Below are 23,977 nucleotides of genomic sequence, written 5' to 3'. Positions count from 1 at the left end.
TACAATGACATTCTGGACAGTTCTGTGCTTCCAACTTTGTGGCAACAATTTGGGGAAGGCTCCTTCCTGTTTCAGCATGACCACGCCCCTGTGCACAAAGTGAGGTCCATACAGAAATGGTTTGTCGAGATCGGTGTGGAAGAACTTGACTGGCCTAAACAGAGCCCTGACCTCAACCCCATTGAACACCTTTGGGAGGAACTGTAACGCAGATTTGTGAGCCAGGCCTAATCGCCCAACATCAGTGCTCACTAATGCTCTTGTGGCTGAATGGAAGCAAGTCCCCGTCGCAATGTTCCAACATCTAGTGGAAAGCCTTCCCAGAAGAGTGGAGGCGGTTATAGTAGCAAAAGGGGGACCAACTCCATATTAATGACCATGATTTTGGAATGAGATGTTTCGACGAGCAGGTGTCCACATACTGGTCATTTCGTGTATGTGTATCAACCTGCTGGTAGAGCTCTTTTGGTTATTACACTATACAAACTGTCTTATGTAACCATACCAAACATAACATATGATACTAATTTGAGAGCCATAGATTTACAATGACTATGTTACATCTAGTCTTTGAGGCCAGGCTACAATACGATGGCCTGGTAGGATAAGGCCTATCAATAGGGTTGGGTTCTGGTCTTTCTAGCAACATGATCTCACGTTTTCACCTCAAGTCAAATAAAGACAGAAGAGGTTGATTCCTGTCACGTGGCCGGGTAGGCAGGTACACAAGGCAGAGGGGGAGGAGTCACCTCACCACAGGCTTGACTGTTAGTGTCTGTAAGCTCCACCCCTTCGGTGCTAAGGAAATCTTAGAGCAGATTTACATTAGCTATTCACAGTCTACAGTTGGAGCCTATAGGAACTTGCCACTCAGGATTTGCTTTACTGGCATATTCCTCACCACCTACCTTTTTTTCTTCTGTACAGCATCCAACAGGAGACTGCAAGTGTGGTAAATTATTACTTTTATTTCAGTTGTTATGCATTGTTTTGTGAGGATTTATTTTGGTTCTGCAGATATTGTTCCGTTTGATATTGCATTGGTTTGGATGGTGGTTTGCGAGATGAACTAGGTGGTTAGTTGATTGGCTTTGGTCTGTGTCATGCAATTATGCAACAGAATAGGGCTCATTGTTGATCTATGGATATATTTGCTGTTTACATTGTTTTACATTCGTTTTGAGTCTTGTCGTTGGGGGAAATTGCCAGTAAAAAAAAAAGTGAACTGTAAGCTTGGAGGTTTTAAATTAGCCTAATTGGTTTAACAATTCTAAGCAGCTATCACCTATCACCTCACCTAACACACGACTTCTGCTTTTAGATATCTGCTCTGTCACAACCACACTAATAGATGCATGTTTTAAAAGATATCGGAAAGATTTTCAAGATACTTTCCCCAGGTTTTGATAATCATAATAGCCTAGGCTAAGCTTGGTTAAGCAAAGCTTGTTGGGTACTGACACAGGTACATGGAGAAATCAAACTGTAATCAAGTCAACCGAATGTATTTGAGATAGTTTGCTTCATGCAAAGTATTCATATTTCAAAATCAATATCTATTATGTTGCATTAAGCAATGATTTTGATTTATGTGAGAATGCCATTCAGCTGAGATTTGATTTTCAGCAGCACAGGCTTTTTAAAATCAGCGTGTTTACATATATTAGAGATAGCTGGGTAGGATTCATCTGTAAGGTAACGCAGCTGTATTTCATTTATGGTTACATACAAACACACCAACTAGAGTATATACATTAGATTGGACAGAAAATAGTGATCTAACTCAGTGTTTCTCAAGTCCTGGTCCGTGAGCGGCACCGGTCCCTGGGATAGTGCTGAATAATCCCTGAAACCAATTTAGCCCGTGGTAACTTGCCAATTTTGATTAAAGCGGAATTCAAAGAAAGAAGGACTAGGCCTATAGCTTACTGGTCCTTGGTAGGCGTACAGTAAATGTTGAGACACAGGGCTTGTACACTGAGTGTACAAAACATTAAGAACACCTTCCTAATATTGCATTTTATCCCCACTCCACTTTGGCCCTCAGAACAGACTAAATCCGTCGGGCATGGACTCTACAAGGTGTCGAAAGCGTTCCACAGGGATGCTGGCCCATGTTGACTCCAATTCTTCCCACAGTTGTGTCAAGTTGGCTGGATGTCCTTTGGGCGGTGGACCATTCTTGATACACACAGAAAACTGTTGAGCGTTTTAGTTACACCTACTACCATAATACCTCTCAATACCTCTCAATTGTCTCAACGCTTTAAAATCCTTCTTTAACCTGTCTCCAACTCTTCATCTACACTGATTGAAGTGGATTTAACAAGTGACATCAATAAGGGATCATAGATTTCACCTGGTCAGTCTGTGTCATGGAAAGAGCAGGTGTTCGTAATGTTTTGTACACTCAGTGTATATAAATCTAGACCTAGGCCTATAACTTAGTCTAAACTAAGGTTCACATTGCGCCGGTTGATATCTCTACAGATGTGAGTGATGATTTACCTTGTAATAATCCTCTCTCTTCCCCGTTTGTGTTTTCCAGACACTAATATGAGGAAACCATTATATGCCCCAGACCCTGGAGAACATCAGGGGCCCGTCGGTTGTTGTGTTTAGAGGACTATGCTCTCCTCGACACTGTAAGGCAAGCGCTCGTGCTAAAACCAGCCAGAGCCAGAGCAGCCTCACAGCCAGCCTGAGCCTCAGCCTCCACCTATGCAACAGCGATGGAACTGATGCTTCCAGGTGCTGACATGGGGCCCCAGAAGGACTCCTTCCCCCTGAGCAGAAGGCATCACTACCTCCACGTCCGGAGAAAACTGAGGCCCGTAAGGATTCTAGCTTTCGTCCTCAGCATCGTGACCCTCAGCACAGTCTTCTCATTGGGTGCCTTCCAGTGGACTACTTCTTCTACTGGGCTTGATGGAAACGGAGGTGATCTACTTTCCTCCTCCCCCGCGGCTATGTCCGGGGGAGACCTACTGCAGTCGGCCCCCCGCAGAACTCTGCTCACCACCAAGCACCAGGGAGGCCACAACGTCTCTATGATGGAGGACATGCCCGTGGCCATGAAGTCTTCCGTGGATGAGATGAGCCCGGGGGACTACCCCACGGATCTCTTCAACCTGGAGGAGAGAAGGCAGGGGGCCGTCTGTCTGCACATGTTTGGGATGTTGTACATGTTCATCGCCTTAGCCATTGTGTGCGACGAGTTCTTTGTCCCGGCCCTGACTGTGATCACGGAGAAGCTACAGATCTCGGACGACGTTGCTGGGGCAACCTTCATGGCGGCCGGGGGTTCTGCCCCGGAACTCTTCACCTCCGTCATCGGGGTGTTCATCTCCCACAGCAACGTGGGCATAGGAACCATTGTGGGTTCGGCCGTGTTCAACATCCTGTTTGTCATCGGGATGTGCGCGTTGTTCTCCAAGGAGATTCTCCAGTTGACCTGGTGGCCCCTCTTTAGAGACGTCTCCTTCTACATCATTGGTCTGTTGATGCTCATCCTGTTCTTTTTGGATAACCAGATCTTTCTGTGGGAAAGTATCGCCTTGCTGATGTGCTACTTGAGTTATGTGACATTTATGAAGTTCAATGCAGATGTAGAGACCTTCATAAAGAGTAAATTGGGCCAGAATCAAGTGGATGAGGTGGAGGCCGCTCCTAAGGTGAGTTTTGCCGCCACCTTTTCCTCCCCAGATGTATTCTTGACTCACGTTCCTTTTGCTTTTGGCAGGAGGCTGCTCGCGTGCAGCGTAAGGGAAGGGTATTTAGAAGTCGTCCTGCGGGCCAGGTAGACGGACAGACAGACGCCAAAAACCTCTGCCTTCCCAGGGATTAACACTGGGTTTAGCTCCATGTCACCTGTGCATGGCCACACAGAGATGACCCTCCCTATTCGTGCTGACTAAGTCAAACCACCAAGCAGGTCGCTCCATGGAGTCTTCCATCCACTCCCATGTTAAATTCCAGGCCTCCGAGCCCTTTGCAAAGCTGGCTCACCATACATACAGCCCTCGTAGTAGTCAGTCAACTAACGTTACGCAATCTAGATTTCCCCTAAAAGTTTTAAACATATTACTGTACACCATACACTTTTACACAACCAATGTTTAGGAAATATTTATATGCCATTTAAGAAATAAATATGTAGACTTTTTATCTTCTTGATGATGGATACTGTAATTACACACCATTTATTAACTTTGTCATGAACTTCGGCGTTCATCGACCAATAGGAAATCAGTTACACGTTAACTGGTTTACTGAATCCAGTGGTCTGTGGTTATCTGAGGGAGTTTTAAACATTGGAACCAACCAACTGTCAATATCTGGAATGGGCTGCAAATGGGGGAGGGTGGTTACTCTGACAAGGTCTCAATGTTTGGCGATTCCAATTTTTATTATCAACATGGCTCCAGAGGGTAGTTTGGTGTGGCCACATTCCTTCAAAGGATAGACACGTTTGAGTGGATAGGCCCAACAATGTGCACTGCACAGTGTGTCCCCTTGAACCAACTTCTCAACAGCTGTATTCATTCAACATCTCTTCATGGCCAGAGTTGAGATAAAGACAGTAGGCTAAAGTACGGCATTCGCCGTTTTCATAAAACTCCCACATGTACTAAACGTCATGACTTTATTATCAAGATCAGCTAGCTAGTAATTCTCCAGCAATGCTGGCCCTAATGTCAAAAAACAACACCAGCCCAACTTCAGATTTCAAGGAGGTTATACATACATGTCCATGGGATAAAACATTTAGGGCCAACCCCAAAAGACACAGCAAATAAATTGACGTGTACAGATATAGATAGAACAAATACAAAAAAAACGGCATCATTATCATTCAAAACTCTACTGTTGTGACATATCTCCTACACGTGTCCAGCCTGCCGTGTTCTTGTCTTTGTCTTCAGTTGGAGTCTGACTCATTGCTCTCAGATGTTATATACTCAGAGTCACACTCTTACGGAGCCCAGGTGAACCCTAGCTGGGTGTTGGCTGTGATTGTTAGGGCTTACCTGTAGCTTTTGACTTGTATTGCATCCCAATTCCAGATCTTCATGGGTTTATACTTTAATACTACTGTGCAATTTGGACTCGATTATAGGCCTGTATTTGGCATTGAGAAGAAAATCATATCCACACGTACTAATTATTATCATCGTCTCACCACATTGAGACACTAGATATTGTAAAGAAATATCTAGCAATGAGGTTTGATATATGATTCCAGCAAGCAGTACTTTGAAAATTCTTATTTCAATGAATTAATGATAACTAAATTACGAGCCGCATTTTTTTCTTTATATGAGAACCAATGTTGTAGTGACAGCAACAATTAGTGGGTAGCGGCAAACTTGTCTGTAACATCTTTACATGACATACAGTATTTCATCAGTAGTTATTTGATGTGTGGTTCGTTCAGTTTACACCTCGGATCTTAACGTTGAGATGCGAGTGCCATTATTAAACCCGACTTGAAGAGGTGGTTACTATTTCTATCATCAGATTACATCAGTCATCAGTTTACACCTCAGATCTTAACGTTGAGATGCGAGTGCCATTATTAAACCCGACTTGAAGAGGTGGTTACTATTTCTATCATCAGATTACATCAGTCATCAGTTTACACCTCAGATCTTAACGTTGGGATGCGAAGTGCCATTATTAAACCCGACTTGAAGAGGTGGTTACTATTTCTATCATCAGATTACATCAGTCATCAGTTTACACCTCAGATCTTAACGTTGGGATGCGAGTGCCATTATTAAACCCGACTTGAAGAGCTGGTTACTATTTCTATCATCAGATTACATCAGTCATCAGTTTACACCTCAGATCTTAACGTTGAGATGCGAGTGCCATTATTAAACCCGACTTGAAGAGGTGGTTACTATTTCTATCATCAGATTACATCAGTCATCAGTTTACACCTCGGATCTTAACGTTGAGATGCGAGTGCCATTATTAAACCCGACTTGAAGAGGTGGTTACTATTTCTATCATCAGATTACATCAGTCATCAGTTTACACCTCAGATCTTAACGTTGAGATGCGAGTGCCATTATTAAACCCGACTTGAAGAGGTGGTTACTATTTCTATCATCAGATTACATCAGTCATCAGTTTACACCTCAGATCTTAACGTTGAGATGCGAGTGCCATTATTAAACCCGACTTGAAGAGGTGGTTACTATTTCTATCATCAAGGGGATAGAAAAACTCTGTATTCCATCCTTCTGAGAAAACTGCCCTGTTCACAGGGAGTCTCTCATCCTTGTACTGGTCTGACTCCTTGGGGCTTTTTTTTAACCAGCCAGCACATGATGTACGACTTGCTTGCCCTCATATGTCTGTAGTTCTTAAGTAATCCCTCTGTAAATCCTCCAATCCATTTACCACAGGTAATTTTAGCCAGGTGCTTCTGCTGGTGTGGAGAGCAAAACTCACCCAACACTTAGAGCAAAACTCACCCAACACTTGGAAAAGTTCAAAACATTTGTTTTTTTTTACCAATTGTGTTTATTGTTTTGTCATTCAGAGTAGTCTGTGCTCTTAACCCAATATATATAGCTCGCCGAAACAATAAACACAATTGTTTAAAAAAAAGTATATGTATGTATGTATGTATGTATGTATGTATGTATATATATGCAGAGAGAGAGAGAGAGGTGTATATATATGTAAGATGGTGGAAGTCAGGAAGAACTCACCATACTTAATTATTCTAAGACTCCAATCCTTCTTAAACCCTTATCTGATTACCATTTGTGACGTCAGCAAATATAATGCGACTGACTCCTGGGCTGGGCCCAGTTTCCCAAAAGCATCTCAAGGCTAAGTTCATTGTTAGAACCCTCGTAGGAGCATCGTTAACTTTCCGAGCTGTTTCCCAAAACCATCGTTAGTAAAGTTGCACTTGAAAACGCTCATTGTTTACCAACTGCCTCCAGACCACTCGTACAACAGCTAAGTGTGTCGTTAAACGCTTATTTGCCCTTCTGCGTTACTTTATACACAGAAGATCTACACGAAACATAGCATCAAGATGTTTAGGCCTATCTGTATCTTCTGTGACCAGCCGCGGATAACGTCAGTTACAAATTTGCCAATGTTTTTGAAATTGTTACAAACAAGCAAGGGATATAAATATTCTTAAATGAAAAACAAGATGCCTGAATTAAAATATAAGTACAGTAAAGACCTATATATTTAAACCATATTGAAATCAATTTAATGTTCAATCAACTGATTTTTTTGTTGTTGCTAATTCTAGGCTACTGTATGTAATTGCCTCAATATATTTAATGTTGTGTAACAACATGTGCGCAATACCTAATTTGTGATCTAGTGCATTGGTATAGGGTTAGCATTAGAATAATCTGCCTCATTATTTGCAGCCTTAAGTGATAATATCTATATAGGAGCTGAACCGTCGTCAGTATTGTGGAATAATTATACTGTTAAAGTAAGACTTGAAAGGCGAAAGCTTATCCGACAGCAGTGCTGCCTTTCTTTCGATCCTCAGTATCGACATATGATCCAACAACACTGAATGTTTTGTGGTGTTTTGGGAAACGCATAATATCTTCAGCTGTTATAGGAACGATGCATCGTTAAAACACTCCTAAACTTAATGCTGCATTTTAACCGATTGGGAAAGTGGTATTTACCACATGACTAGAACATTTCAATTAAATTCCCCTCCAACTCCTAATTAGTTGTGGGAAACTTGTCTATCATCCCTGAGCTCCAATTTATCCCACATGCTGTCCTCTGACGTCACCTACTAAGGAAATTACCTCAATAACTGCATTTTCGGCAGTTAAATGTAACAACTAACATTATTTATTTAAAGCAATGTTTTATCAAGTGTTTGGAACATGATCATTTGTTTACAAGAATGATAGCTGTACTTATAGTTTATGGTTGACGCAGCTTGTTGGCCGTCAGCCAATCAGCCTTTCTTGACAAAGTTCAAAGCACGTGAATGCATGATGCATCAAACTGTATTCATGACTTCACAACTGGTAATTCCCACTTGGTTTGGAACGCAGCATTAGTTCCATCGCTATCGGTAATCGAGCCCTGGGCATGATGTAACTAACCTGCTTGAGCTGACTGACTAAAGCTGACTGACTAAAGACACAGAAGCCAACAGTGACTCAAAGAACTAGCAATGAACAGAAGAGGATCTTTTTCACATTATGTTTCTCTATATCCACTATATATACACACTGAACAAAAATGTAAAAGCAACATGTAAAGTGTTGTTCTCATGTTTCATGAGCTGAAATAAAAGATCCCCAAAATGTTCCATATGCACAAAAAGCTTATTTCTCAAAGATGTGCACACATTTGTTTACATCCCTGTTTGTGAGCATTTCTCAATTTGCCAAGATAACCCATTCACCTGACAGGTGGGGCATATCAAGAAGCGGATTAAATAGCATGATCATTACACAGGTGCACCTTGTGCTTGGGACAATAAAAGGCCACTGTAAAATGTGTAGCTTTTTCACACAGCACAATGCCACAGATGTCTCAAGTTTTGAGGGAGCGTGTAATTGGCATGCTGACTGCAGGAATGTCCAACAGAGCTGTTGCTGGAAAATGTAATGCTCATTTCTCTACCAAAAGCTGCATCCAATGTTGTTTTAGGGAATTTGGCAGTACGTCCAACTGGCCTCCACAACCGCAGACCACGTATGGCGCTGTGTGGCGAGCGGTTTGCTGATGTCAATGTTGTGAACAGAGTGGGGTTATGGTATGGGCAGGCATAAGCTACGGACAATGAACACAATTGCATTTTATTGACGGAGATACCGTGACGAGACCCCGAGGCCCATTGTCGTGCCATTCGTCCGCTGCCATCACCTCATGTTTGAGCATGATAATGCGCAGCCCCATGTCACAAGGATCTGTAAGCAGACATGTCACCCATCGAGCATGTTTGGGATGCTCTGGATCGATGTGTATGACAGCGTGTTTCAAAGTTCACGCCAATATCCAGAAACTTCGCACAGCCATTGAAGAGAAGTGGGACAGCATTCTACAGGTCACAATCAACAGCCTGATCAATCCCATGTGAAGGAGATTTGTCACGCTGCATGAGGTAAATGGTAGTCTGGTTTTCTGATCCACACCCCTACTTTTTTTTAAAGGTATCTGTGACCAACAGATGGATATCTGTATCCCCAATCATGTGAAATCCATAGATTAGGGCCTAATTTATTTCTTTCAATTGACTGATTTCCTTATATGAACTGTAACTCAGTAAAATAGTTGAAATTGTTGCATGTTCCATTTATATTTTTGTTCAGTATAATACACTAGCATACAGTACTTAGAATGAAGCAATGAATTGGGAATGCATTCTAAATAGTATGCTAGTATGGACATTGGAACTCACATGTAAGTGCTTTTGACCAGCATGATCTGACTGCACTAGGAAGTGTTTGCCGGAGATTTTTTGCAAGCGACAAGACTGCATGCTTATTTTGCAGGGCAAAATCCTCACTGATGATTTAGATAGAAAGCAACTACCAGTGTTCATGTATTTCCATCAACATTTTCCTTTCAATCATGCCTCTCAATGACATGTAAATGATTGTGGACCATGTTGTGGACCATGGTTCCGTAATCTTTAGTACAGGGCTCTCCGACCCTGTTCCTGGAGAGCTACCGTCCTGTAGGTTTTCACTTTAACCCTAATCAAGCGCACCTGATTCTAATAATTATCTGGTTGATGAGAAGAATCAGGTTAGTTACAACTGGGGTTGGGGTGAAAACCTACAGGAGGGTAGCTCTCCAGGAACAGGTTGGAGAGCCCAGCTTTAGTATAATGTTTACCTTTATTGTGAGGGTTCACTTCGCTAAACCCCAGGGCCACAACTGACCAATCAGCTACAGTGTGTTTCATTGGCTCAGAAATAGGGAAGACAATAAAAACAGCTGATGTCTGTATTGTCTATATTGCTTATGCTCCAGTCTTTGTTATTAATTGTACTTGTATTGTGATTGGGTTAACTTCTTTCCCATGAAGAAAGGGTACCGATAACACACTTAACATGTTATTCTATATCCAAGATCTTCTATATCCAATGGACACTGGGGCCCTTAAGGGTTGTAACCCCACCCAAGTAACAACCAATATTCAACCAAATACAAAATAAGTGTAATAAAAGTGTGAGGGTCGAATCAAACGTCACGTTGTGACATGTGAAGGTTGTTATGAGAGTTCACATGAAGGGTTTGAAATTACTGTTCTAAATACGGTTATCTCTGTGGATTAATCCTCTCTAAGTCTGGGAGCTTGGCGTGTCAGGTGGACACAATTGACTTCTGCCTCGCAAGGATACTTGCAGAAACTCCCGGCTTTGCAGAAAGCCCTGGCTGGCTGGCTGGCTGGCTGCAGGCTGGCTGCAGGCTGGCTGCAGGCTGGCTGCAGGCTGGCTGCAGGCTGGCTGCAGGCTGGCTGCAGGCTGGCTGCAGGCTGGCTGCAGGCTGGCTGCCTTATGGAACTTACGGCTACAGTATACTGTGAATAATAGTTATTTTCGAAAGCTTCACGTGTTCCTTATGAAGATCTTAAAGATAATTTTGATTGGCAGTTTGAATTAATGACACTTTAATTAATCGCATTAGATAACAAGGCAGTTAACCCACTGTTCCCCCGGGCACCGAAGACGTGGATGTTGATTAAGGTAGCCCCCCGGACCTCTCTGATTCAGAGGGGTTGGGTTAAATGCGGAAGACACATTTCAGTTGAATGCATTCAGTTATACAACTGACTAGGTATCCCCCTTTCCAATTCCTTCCCTAACATGCACTTTCCAATGGTGCAGTTACCCTCTGCAGTGCAAGTTTGATTGAATTCCAGACTTAGCTATTTCCTGTTATTGAGGCACTGAAATAAGTAAAAAATATGCATTTGATATATATATATATATATATATATATATATATATGTTGATTTTCTCTTCCAGATATTTGTTATAGTACAGCGTGTGTATATATATGTGTGTATGTCCAGTTTGTGTGTTTGCATGTATGTTCATGTATGGAGAGTATGAAAACCCTGCAAATTCCCTCTCCAAGCCATTCCCCAGCATTTTGGTAAATATTGTTTAAGCTATGAGGACATGTCTAGTGTTTGAATACGCTTTTACAGCCAAAACACTTTGTGCAAAATAGTACTTAAAGTAAAAAATATATAAGTATGTTTCCATTGTTATTGCAGAGGTATAAAGAGAGTTAGGGAGCCCAAGCTACGTGATATAAAAACAATGGCAGTGAATGTAAAGATCCCTATTAACCAGTGAACTTAAATTAACTTCAGTTACCCTGTTTGTGGAGCAAATGGATCACCCATTAGTGCATTGTTTACTCCATCCCAGATTCTGTACCTAGAGACATCTATGCCTCTGTTATAATTTTGGCAAGAGTTAATAACTATGAACTTGATGAGGCTCTATTATAATCATATGAATCACAGTTCATCCTGTGCTCCTTTCTTTTTGGTATTTGTTTTTATATGTCGACTCATACAGTGAGGGAAAAAAGTATTTGATCCCCTGCTGATTTTGTACGTTTGCCCACTGACAAAGACATGATCAGTCTATAATTTTAATGGTAGGTTTATTTGAACAGTGAGAGACAGAATAACAACAAAAAAATCCAGGAAAATTCATGTCAAAAATGTTATAAATTGATTTGCATTTCAATGAGGGAAGTAAGTATTTGACCCCCTCTCAATCAGAAAGATTTCTGGCTCCCAGGTGTCTTTTATGCAGGTAACGAGCTGAGATTAGGAGCACACTCTTAAAGGGAGTGCTCCTAATCTCAGCTTGTTACCTGTATAAAAGACACCTGTCCACAGAAGCAATCAATCAATCAGATTCCAAACTCTCCACCATGGCCAACACCAAAGAGCTCTCCAAGGATGTCAGGGACAAGATTGTAGACCTACACAAGGCTGGAAGGGGCTACAAGACCATCGCCAAGCAGCTTGTTGAGAAGGTGACAACAGTTGGTGCGATTATTCGCAAATGGAAGAAACGCAAAAGAACTGTCAATCTCCCTCGGCCTGGGGCTCCACGCAAGATCTCACCTCGTGGAGTTGCAATGATCATGAGAACGGATGAGGAATCTGCCCAGAACTACACGGGAGGATCTTCTCAATGATCTCAAGGCAGCTGGGACCATAGTCACCAAGAAAACAATTGGTAACACACTACGCCGTGAAGGACTGAAATCCTTTAGCGCCCGCAAAGTCCCCCTGCTCAAGAAAGCACATATACATGCCTGTCTGAAGTTTGCCAATGAACATCTGAATGACTCAGAGGACAACTGGTGAAAGTGTTGTGGTCAGATGAGACCAAAATGGAGCTCTTTGGCATCAACTCAACTCGCCGTGTTTGGATGAGGAGGAATGCTGCCTATGACCCCAAGAACACCATCCCCACCGTCAAACATGGAGGCGGAAACATTATGCTTTGGGGGTGTTTTTCTGCTAAGGGGACAGGACGACTTCACCGTAACAAAGGGACGATTGACGGGGCCATGTACTGTCAAATCTTGGGTGAGAACCTCCTTCCCTCAGCCAGGGCATTGAAAATGGGTCGTGGATGGGTATTCCAGCATGACAATGACCCAAAACACACGGCCAAGGCAACAAAGGAGTGGCTCAAGAAGAAGCACATTAAGGTCCTGGAGTGGCCTAGCCAGTCTCCAGACCTTAATCCCATAGAAAATCTGTGGAGGGAGCTGAAGGTTTGAGTTGCCAAACGTCAGCCTCGAAACCTTAATGACTTGGAGAAGATCTGCAAAGAGGAGTGGGACAAAATCCCTCCTGAGATGTGTGCAAACCTGGTGGCCAACTACAAGAAACGTCTGACCTCTGTGATTGCCAACAAGGGTTTTGCCACCAAGTACTAAGTCATGTTTTGCAGAGGGGTCAAATACTTATTTCCCTCATCAAAATGCAAATCATTTTATAACATTTTTGACATGCGTTTTTCTGGATTTTTTTGTTGTTATTCTGTCTCTCACTGTTCAAATAAACCTACCATTAAAATTATAGACTGATAATTTCTTTGTCAGTGGGCAAACGTACAAAATCAGCAGGGGATCAAATACTTTTTTCCCTCACTGTACATAATTCACCACAAAATGTTTGTCTAGATAGGCCTACAGAATTTGTCAAATCATTATTTGTTCTTTAATAAATCCCTTTCCTGCAGTCAAATGACCAAATTGCCCTCTAGTGGCCTCATGGGTGGACTATTAACATTTTTCATAATTTCATAATTAATCAACCTTATAAAACATTTAAACAAACTCTATGTCAAATGGTTTTGTTATATTTAAGTCTTCTGTGATGTATATAAAGTGTAATATTGGGACGCAAACTCAAAATGTATTACATTTAATCCCTATATGTGACAGGTACAGGTGTCTTTTTAAAGCCCATAACCATGTGTGTGAGGTTTATACTTTTGTTTCAAAGTAGATTTGTTTAAGACTACCAAGAAACACTCTGTGTGAACCTGATTTAGCCTACTGCAATACAGGGTTAATGCTATAAGCTGTAGCCTAGTATAAGGCCAATTACTTTTCAGTTGAACAAAGATGAATTTGCTAAATATTATTGCTATATTTGTATTGTGTCTACCCAATGTTTTGCTACCCTATTTGTGGCTACACCGAAAACCTTGAGTTTCTCCAAACACACTCCCCTCCTGACCTAGGTGGGAGTTCTGTTAAGAATCCATTTTTACAGTGTCAGTGTTTATGTCCTGTCGCCGTCAAATCAAAAATAAAAGGCATTCATCACATACACAGTTTATAAAAGGTATAAAAGGTGCAGTGAAGTGTTTGTGTGCTAGTTATGATAATGGCGCCCATTTCAGATCACATTACACGCAGCAGACCAACTGTTAAGCAAACTGGGCAGTGTGGTGAGAACGGGACAGGTTGGAAATGTGACTATGTGGCGGTGTTTTGGCGGTGGTTTCAGACGGGATAAAAGGCACCACGTCTGTACATTTGGCATTTTAGTCATTTAGCAGGCGCTCTTATCCGGAGCAACTTACAGGAGAAATTAGTTAATTGCCTTGCTCAAGGGCACGTCGGCAGATTTTTCACCTAGTCGGCTTGGTGATACGGACCAGCGACCTTTCGGTTACTGGTCCAAAGTTCTGCTAGACTACCTGCCTCCCACAGTAAGCCAGGCCACAATGCAAACCTTCAACAGCTCTCCTTCTTGCCAATCCATCCATTCCTAACCCTAAGCTCCGGCAGCAGATGCTCTGCAGGTTATTAGGCTCAATGCCCAATAACCCGTAGGGCCATGTGAGCATCAGGCAACAGCCAACCGCCAAGAATCAAAAAGAGCACAAGGCCTTAGCCTGCCTTACTGGAAAGGCCTTAGTTTGGGCACTCACATGGCTAACACTCATCCGCTAACACTTTGAGAGACGGCTATTAGTGCCTATGGATGGATCCTCCTAAACCCAATGGAAGCACTTAACAAGACTACATGACTCGGTCTACATTGATCCAAAATGGTTGTGTAATTGTTGTCCCATTTTCTGGTAGACAAATAACAGGGCTGTTCAGGGTTTTCAACAATGCTAATTGAAGAAAATAATTGAAATTCAGTTTAAAAAAATGTGGGTAATCATAATCTGTTTTAGAATTCAAACATACATTAGGCTAACACTACAGTATGGCTAACACTACAGTATGGCTAACACTACAATATGGCTAACACTACAATATGGCTAACACTACAGTATGGCTAACACTTGGCCGACGTCTGCGTAGTCAAATTGCTCCTGTAACTCAAGACTTTTTTGCTCCTATAATTCAAGCTGTTTCTTCTTCCGTTTTAAAAGGTAATAATTATTAGTATTGTCATGCTTGCCTGTTCTCTTGTTTTGTGGTGTGAAGATACACAGTTACGGGTAGTATAACAACGTGTCTGACCATAGCAAGCTGCTAAGGTGTTGCACAGTTCTGTTGTCTTTGCACAGGGTTGTATTGAAGTTATTCATTCATTTCAAATCATTGATTTTACAGTGCCTTCAGAGAGTATTCAAACCCCTTGACTTTTTCCACATTTTGTTATGTCACAGCCTGAATTTAAAATTGATTAAATGTAGATGTTTTTGTCACTGGCCTACATGCTACACCATATTGTCAATGTTTTTCAATTTTTCTATCAATTAAAAAGCAAAAGTACTCAACCCCTTTGTTATGGCAAGTCTAAATAAGTTCAGGAGCAAAAATGTGCAAAATAAGAGGCATGGACTCAATAATAGTGTTTAACATGCTTTATGAATGTCTACATCTTTGTACCCCACACATACAATTATCTGTAAGGTCCTTCAGTCGAGCAGTGAATTTCAAACACAGATTCAACCATGGTCCTTGTGATATAGAATATATACAATTAGAAAAAAACCCAAAGCAATCCTCTATAGAGGTTAATTAAAACCTGTTATGGCTAGGGGGCAGTATTTTCACGGCTGGATAAAAAACGTGCCCGATTTAATCTGGTTACCACTCCTACCCAGTAACTAGAATATGCATATACTTATTACATATGGATAGAAAACACCCTAAAGTTTCTAAAACTGTTTGAATGGTGTCTGTGAGTATAACAGAACTCATTTGGCAGGCAAAAACCTGACAAGGTTTCAGGCAGGAAGTGGCCTGTCTGACAAGGTGTCGTTCTTCTTGTCTCTGTTTATTGAAGAGTGAGGATCTTAGCTGTCCCGTGACACTTCCTACGGCTGCCATAGGGTCTCAGAAGGCGGTAAAAAGCTGAATCGTGGCTTTGCAGGCTCTGGCTGAAACAAAGTAGCGTGTTTGGGTAGTGGCTGGTTACAGTACTGTGAGACTCAGGCGCGTGCCCGCGTCGACCGAATGCTTTGTTTTCTTTCCTCTGTTTAGCTAAAAGGAGATTCCCGGTCGGAATATTATCGCTTTTTACGAGAAAAATGGCATAAAAATGGATTTTAAACAGCGGTTGACATGCTTCGAAGTACGGTAATGGAATATTTCGATTTTTTTTGTCACGAATTGCGCCACGCGCGCGACCCTGATTTACCATTTCAGATAGTGTCTGGGACGCATTGAACAAAACGCCGCTATTCGGATATAACGATGGATTATTTTGGACCAAACCAACATTTGTTATTGAAGTAGCAGTCCTGGGAGTGCATTCTGACGAAGACAACAAAAGGTAATGAAACTTTTATAATAGTAAAGCTGATATTGGTGAGTGCTAAACTTGCCGGGTGTCTAAATAGCTAGCCCGTGATGCCTGGGCTATGTACTTAGAATATTGCAAAATGTGCTTTCACCAAAAAGCTATTTTAAAATCGGACATATCGAGTGCATAGAGGAGGTCTGTATCTATAATTCTTAAAATAATTGTTATGCTTTTTGTGAACGTTTATCGTGAGTAATTTAGTAAAATGTTAGCGAATTCCCCGGAAGTTTGCGGGGGTATGCTAGTTCTGAACGTCACATGCTAATGTAAAAAGCTGGTTTTTGATATAAATATGACTTGATTGAACAAAACATGCATGTATTGTATAACATAATGTCCTAGGGTTGTCATCTGATGAAGATCATCAAAGGTTAGTGTTGCATTTAGCTGTCTTCTAGGTTTTTGTGACATTATATGCTAGCTTGAAAAATGGGTGTCTGATTATTTCTGGCTTGGTACTCTGCTGACATAATCTAATGTTTTGCTTTCGTTGTAAAGCCTTTTTGAAATCGGACGGTGTGGTTAGATAAAGGAGAGTCTTATCTTTAAAATGCTGTGAAATAGTCATATGTTTGAAAAATTGAAGTTTTTGTATTTTAGAGGAGTTTGTATTTCGCGCCACGCCCATCATTGGATAATGGAGCAGGTGTTCCGCTAGCGGAACGTCTAGATGTAAGAGGTTTTAACAGAACGGGCATGTTACGTTGTGCAACAGTGGTGTGCATGTATGTACGCCACAAACCAAATGTTCCAATGTTCTGCTTTTTGCTTTGTGCATTCCCAACATGCCATGTCATCTTAGCCTGTTTTACTATACATGTCCCATAGTATTCATCAATGTATCCTATTCAAATAAGTCTTCACAAATGTCTTTCCTATTTTAGACAGGGACACCTACTGCTTGCTATGGTATCATACTGTACCTTACATTCCAAACAGAAAATCAGTATGCTTTCTCAATTGAATTTCTCTCTCAAACAGTTGTGTAGATGGGATTTTGTCTCCACAACTGTCCTGTATTTGTCCTCTGAAGAACTGTTGGCTTTAGATTAGAGGAGCTGCATCTGTAGGTTTTAAAGGCTTTGTCTGCCAAGCCGCCATGTCTTCCCAACTGCATTACAACCTGTACATTCTCAAAGGATCATTTTGAAACTGGCTGGCCTACGGAGAGTTTCATATCCTGACAATTTATCATGATGTCTGCTTTCATTTAATTCATTAGGCTACACCGTCTTGACAATAACTTGCATTTCTTGGCAGATTACATTTTCTGTTTAAGTGCGATTTTGTGTGACTTCATACATGCATTTCTTTCTCTTTACTTCTTTCCTTTGAAGGCAAGCACGGGTGATGAGGAAAACAAGTTGACGGTATGTTTATGTTCTGTTGTGGCATCTTAATATGTATTTGTACGTGTACTGTCATATTGACAGTACTGAATATCCAGTGCCCTTAAGCAAGCACACAAAGCATGTTGCCATAGAACGCAGTGCTGCATTAATACAATTAAATATAAAGGGCTACAAATGTGTCAGTTAGTTTGCACCAGAGCCATGTGTTTAGAGTGTTGGGCCAATGGCGTTTCTGCATTAAGACACATTTACATGACACTTCAACATTCAACATGGTAGCCATGTTAGCTCCCCGCTAACATTACTTGAGGAATATTAAACGAATATTATGAAACTGAATGTCTAGAAGGAGCATTATGATGCATTTACATGACACTTCAACATTCTATGGCAGCCATGTTGGCTCCCCATTAACATTGGCAATATTTAAACAGTGCTATGTAACTGAATGTCTAGAATTAGATCAAAAGTTGACCTAACTCTCTAAATATATCAACTCTCTAAATATACGCCGCTGGTTTGCACTACAAGACCCTCATTATTGACACTCATGCACTTGACACGTCACACTGTGCATTCACTGTGCATACCGCTGTGTTCAACTGCCTCATTGTCACGCCACTGTGTACCAAAGACGCAGATGCATTGTGAGTTCAGGGTTGGGGTCAAACCAGTAAAGTAAAATTGAAACTCAATTCATACACTGAATCTCAGTTCACTTGACTGAATTGACAGCCAAATTGACTCCACACCTGCAGCTATAGATTAGAGTTATGTATTGAAGCTATAGATGATCTAGTATTGAAGCTATAGATGATCTAGTATTGAAGCTATAGATGATCATGTATTGAAGCTATAGATGATCTAGTATTGAAGCTATAGATGATCATGTATTGAAGCTATAGATGATCTAGTATTGAAGCTATAGGTGATCTAGTATTGAAGCTATAGGTGATCTAGTATTGAAGCTATAGGTGATCTAGTATTGAAGCTATAGATGATCTAGTATTGAAGCTATAGATGATCTAGTATTGAAGCTATAGATGATCATCTGGTATAGAGACGTTAAAGCAGCCTATGCCCTTGGTCTCTACTGCAGGCCAAGCCCCGTCTCCAGAGAGGAGGCTCATCGGCCTCCCTCCACAACACCCTGATGAGGAATAGCATCTTCCAGCTCATGATCCACACATTGGACCCCCTCAGTGAGGGTGAGGGACTGGGGGGTAAAACAACGGGTTTTTTGACACACCTTCAATATAGACACACTTTCAATATCTATATTTGATGTATTTGTTTCAATATGTTTCTGTATTAGGCATGTTTTCATAATTTCTCATTAATGGAAACAAAATAAAATATGTGTTATGTTTTATGTTTCCATTAGCGGGGAATCTGTAGCTAGGTTCATATCGTTGGGGTTCATCACTGACTCTCTGTAGCAATGATTGTGTTTCAGGGCGATTCAAAGAGAAGGCCTCCATTCTTCACAAGATGGCCAAACAGAAATGTCAAGATGGTGGGGACGGGGAAAAACCCAACGGTGTCGCAGGTGAGCTTTACATTTTAAATGTACATAAATGTTAAATATGTTAAAATACTTTATACGTGTTATATACTTTATTATAAACTGGGTGGTTCCAGCCCTGAATGCTGATTGGCTGAAAGCCGTGGTATATGAGACCGTATACCACGGGTATGACAAAACATCTATTTTTACTGTTCTAACTACATTCGTAACCAGTTTATAATATCAGTAAGGCACCTCTGGTGTTTGTGGTATATTTGCTTAAGAACAGCCCTTAGCCGTGGTATATTGGCCATATACCACACCGCCTCAGGCCTTATTGCTTAAATATACTGTATATACATAATATATATTGCATTACATCCTCCAGTGCCTCTCACTGTCTCTCCTTCAAGACTAACTCCTGGCCTTTCTCTATATTTCTGTCTCTCTACGCAGACAAAAGCATCCCCAACAGTTCCAACGTGACAGTGGAAGTCACTTCGCCTGCGAACGGCGACATAGGACCGGTAGGCTTTGTCTACTAAATACCTCCAAAATCAGTGATGATGTTTAAGAGATTAACTGACACCCACTGGATAAATGAGTTCTGTTTAAATCAAATATGTTTTATAGCCTTGGTATTCCTGTCACTGTTTCTCTCTAACCCCCCCACCACTCTCTGTTTGGTAGGCTGAGGAGGAGGAGGAAGATGAGGACACTCCTCTGAGTTTGGAGTGGCCGGAGACGAACCGCAAACGAATAACGTATCTCCTTATCCTCCCCATCGTCTTCCCTCTGTGGCTCTCTCTGCCGGATGTCAGGAGAGAGGTAAGTGGAGCTGCTATACTCCTCAGACTACATTAACATTTGCGGTGTAGCTAGGATTGATTGATTGATTGGTAGGTAGGTTGTTTGGTTGATTGATTTGTGAAAATCTATGACGCTGACGCTTCGAAAGGACATTGAAAGTTTTCATGAAACCTTTTTTTTTTTTTTCAGACTTCCACGAAGTTCTTCCCCATAACCTTCCTTGGTTCAATCTGTTGGATTGCTGCCTTCTCCTACCTCATGGTGTGGTGGGCTCATCAGGTAAGCCCCTCCCTGACACCTGTCACTCTCATTCTGAGCCAATCAAAACATAGGGTTTGTTTTTATCGTTTCGACTCCTGATACAGGACAGGGTTGCGTTCAGGAGGGCCCAAAGTAAAATGTTGTGGAACGTTGCAGGTAGAAATGCCATGAATAGAGCCGACATGATTCTTTACTCTAGAATTGAGATGACTGTTATAAGGCCAAAAAATGTCCTAATAGCTAAGAAAATACTTCCAGTAGTACTTACTAGCTCCCCCGTCAGATCAACGTTAACCTCGACTATAGAACAAGAGCCAACCAATCCAAACAAGATCCAGTCATTTGATTGAGTTTCAGCTGCGTCTATTGCCAGACGTCATAACGCCGAATCGGATTCTTCGTCTTTGTTTGAACAATGTAGTTAACCCATTTTCACTCTCAGGTTGGAGAGACCTTCTGGATTACAGAGGAGATCATGGGATTGACCATATTAGCAGCTGGTACCTCAATCCCTGATCTAATCACCAGTGTCATCGTAGCACGGAAAGGCCTTGGTGACATGGCTGTGTCCAGCTCTGTGGGCTCCAACATATTTGACATCACTGTGGGGTAAGTCGGTCCAAAAGCACATTTATAACGCTCCAACTCCTGTTTGCATGAATGAGTCATTTTTGGATGTTTTCTCGGACAAGCTCTATCGCTGCACATTTGCAACGTTACAGTAGTTATGCACAGATCTATGCTCTTTTGAATGACGAAAATGTAAACCTAGAAAGTCAAAGGATCAACTGTAACTATGTTTTCACTTTACCACCGTATAGTCTACTCGAGATGGTAACGGTACATGTGATTTCCATGTTTCTCCGTCTACCCTTCCAGCCTGCCGTTCCCTTGGCTCATCTACGGCCTAATCAATGACTTCAAGGCGGTGCAGGTGAGCAGCAACGGCCTGTTCTGCGCCATCGTGCTCCTCTTCCTCATGTTGCTCTTCGTCATCATCTCCATCGCCTCCTGCAAGTGGAGGATGAGCAAGTTGCTGGGAGGCCTCATGTTCTTACTGTACATCTTCTTCCTGGTAACCAGCGTCATGCTGGAAGACAAGATCATCGTGTGTCCCATCTCCATCTGAAGGACCCTATTCAACCCCAAACCCCCTGGAAACACAAACACACACATACAGCACACACAATCATATAATCCTCCGGTTGTCAATGGGGGGCTTCTGTTGGGAGGAGCTGTAGAAAACGAGCCTGGCGTGACTGCTTGATTTCAAATGTCCGAGCAGAACCTGCAGATTATCATTTGCGAACTTTGAGCAGGGCAGACGGACCTGTCGATGAGCGATTGATTCACGATGCTACTGCCCAACGGGGTGGGTTTCTCTCCTCGTCACATGACCACATCCGAGAGCTCCCGTTGGTTTAAATCCGTCGTTGGCTGACAAACAGACGAATGTAATCACACCCATGATGGAGAGTAGGGGACCACGTCTGGTTACTCCAATCCAGAGGACTATGTGATAAGATTAGAGAATATATTTGAATTAGTCAGGTATCAACTGTCTAACTGTCAATCGGGCTCAAAAACTTTGATGGCTGTATGAAGTGGAGCTCTGGAAAAGGTCCAGCATTGTCCTAACCAGAAAGTGGAACCTGGCAGAGAAGTGTCTGAAGATTGCACGGATCAAGTGGAAGTGTTTTTCTTGATTTTTGTAAATTAGTTTTCAGATGTATTTATATTACAAATGCTTAATTGCAAAACCCAAAAGGTTTTTGTTCTCAAATCAAAATCTAAAATTTGTACAGTTCTGATTCGGTTTATAACTGGTACATGGTTGTATGAACTTGCAAAGTTTGGAAAGGTAAACGTGTATATGAAGAGAAAATGATAGTAATATGAAGAGGGTTGTTTCGTTTGGGACAATTTTGTTAAGTAAATATAATATAGTATTTCTAATGTTAATTTATCTTCTGTTTCTTAACCCCAACCCATATTTTCCAACTTGTTTGACCCTTAATTAATATTAAGGTGAATCCAGTTGAGCAAATCTACTGTACCTAATGCTACAACATTTTTATGGTTGAAAACGTAACAATACAATTTTTTTCGGTAAAAGATATATATATATATACACAGTACTCCACTTATTCTATATGCAAATCAGTTGTGGAACATGACAAATGTAAATAGCTAAAATGGTCGACAGGTGTGAAATTCAGCACACCGTATGATGTAGGGACACACTATATTAAATCACTTTCGGTGTACAACAACCCCTTTCAATCAAATGTATTTATAAAGCCCATCAGCAGATGTCACAAAGTGCTATAGAGAAACCCAGACTAAAACCCCAAACAGTGCAGATGTAGAAGCAGATGTGAAGTGTAAAAACATCTAAAGGGGGGTTGTGAACTCTGTACAAATGATCATTTTTCCATGTTTGATACAGTTTGTATGCTTCAGAGTCATATAGGCAACATCTAAACATGTATTTTTATATATGTTATTTGTTTGCTTGTTTTCTCTGTATAATACAGCAAACAGTAACATGTATATCTGAATAACATCCTGTTTTTTTTCACTTGTGATCAACTGAACAGAATAAGGGGTTTAAGATTTTATATTGACCAAAGTAAAATAGCATGTGAATGATATTATCCGAATAATCAATGGTTCTACTCTGTAAAAAAATCTATATGTTTCTTCTCCACTATGAGATCGAGCTTTAAAAATGTCAAACTGTTTAGTTGCTGCAGAATTGTTACCTTACCATTGCTGTACGGTGCTTACACTTTGACTGGCAATGGCAAAACATATCACTGGGATATACTTTATGTGATTTTTTTTAACAATAATAATTGAACCATCCAAAACTGAATAGGCAAAATGAATGAGCTACTATATTCACAACTAAAATAATGGATTATCTTTGTTAAAAGATTTTCCATTTATTACTGTATCCCCCTTCACTTTGTTAATTTCTCTAAGCCAATTTCCTCATTTTCAATTTGTTTTCTCTCGCGTATGCAATTTGTATGCATACAGTTTGTAAACTGTAATGTAAACTCAGAATATGATCATTCCATCTTATATTCAGACCAATATTGCTTCCACTACTTTAGGGTTTAATGTTGATATCTACAGAACACTGTTAGATGACAGATAACATCTTAACTTTAGACAGCCACATTAAAGTAAAGCAGTTTCATATCTAGAGTGTGCAATTTGTTGATATTTTTTTCAATGGATCTTATGCGTGCGTAACATTTAATGTATGGATGAGCAGGATGGAAAAACTGTCAATATGCAGAACTATATGGATGGCGTGGAAGTCTATCATAATACAGAACAAACAATGAATGGCAATGCTTTTATATTTCTGTTACAAACCATATATTTAAGTATGAATCATGTATATGAATCATAATCATGTATACTTGAATCATGCATGTATAATATTGTAAAAATCATATCAGTCATTCTGTATAAAATGTCATATGATAATAAATGAAACTTTGTTTGAAATGTAGGTGTCAATTGCTTTTTTTCAGAATCAAATCACCCAAAACTAACCAATCAAAACTATCCAATAAATGCTGTCCTCTATAATATACAAAGATTCATTATAGGGCGCAATGGTGTGTACATTATGGATTTGGTTACAAACACCTGTTCTTTCTATTACAAACTGACCAGGTGAAAGCTATGATCTCTTATTAATGTCACTTGTTAAATCCACTTCAATCAGTGTAG

General features: G+C 40.9%; 1 protein-coding gene across 2 annotated transcripts; it reads left to right on the top strand.

Moving 5' to 3' along the window:
• Positions 1–813: 813 nt before the first annotated feature.
• On the top strand, positions 814–23,710 carry LOC106602593 (sodium/potassium/calcium exchanger 2). 2 transcript variants are annotated; one of them, XM_014195314.2, is made up of 10 exons: positions 814–952; positions 2,549–3,674; positions 17,632–17,664; positions 18,746–18,854; positions 19,103–19,195; positions 19,610–19,680; positions 19,844–19,981; positions 20,153–20,242; positions 20,667–20,833; positions 21,104–23,710. In XM_014195314.2, the coding sequence occupies exons 2-10, from the start codon at positions 2,733–2,735 to the stop codon at positions 21,351–21,353; spliced, it is 1,893 nt and encodes a 630-aa protein (XP_014050789.2). In that variant the 5' UTR covers positions 814–952; positions 2,549–2,732; the 3' UTR covers positions 21,354–23,710. The 2 variants fall into 2 exon arrangements, with proteins under 2 accessions (XP_014050789.2, XP_014050788.2); XM_014195313.2 differs by having other exon boundaries at positions 815–952; positions 18,746–18,869.
• Positions 23,711–23,977: the final 267 nt, after the last annotated feature.

This window comes from Salmo salar, chromosome ssa04, assembly GCF_905237065.1.
Source record: "Salmo salar chromosome ssa04, Ssal_v3.1, whole genome shotgun sequence".
Lineage (NCBI taxonomy): Eukaryota > Metazoa > Chordata > Actinopteri > Salmoniformes > Salmonidae > Salmo > Salmo salar.
This window is presented reverse-complemented; position numbering and strand designations above follow the sequence as displayed.

Bases quoted from the DNA above. Each gene is read 5' to 3' on its own strand.
- LOC106602593 (XM_014195313.2), top strand. From the start codon at position 2,733: ATGGAACTGATGCTTCCAGGTGCTGACATGGGGCCCCAGAAGGACTCC. The intron at 18,870-19,102 runs GTAAAACAACGG...ATTGTGTTTCAG, and splicing joins TGAGGGTGAGGGACTGGGGG to GGCGATTCAAAGAGAAGGCC. The intron at 19,196-19,609 runs GTGAGCTTTACA...CTCTCTACGCAG, and splicing joins AAAACCCAACGGTGTCGCAG to ACAAAAGCATCCCCAACAGT.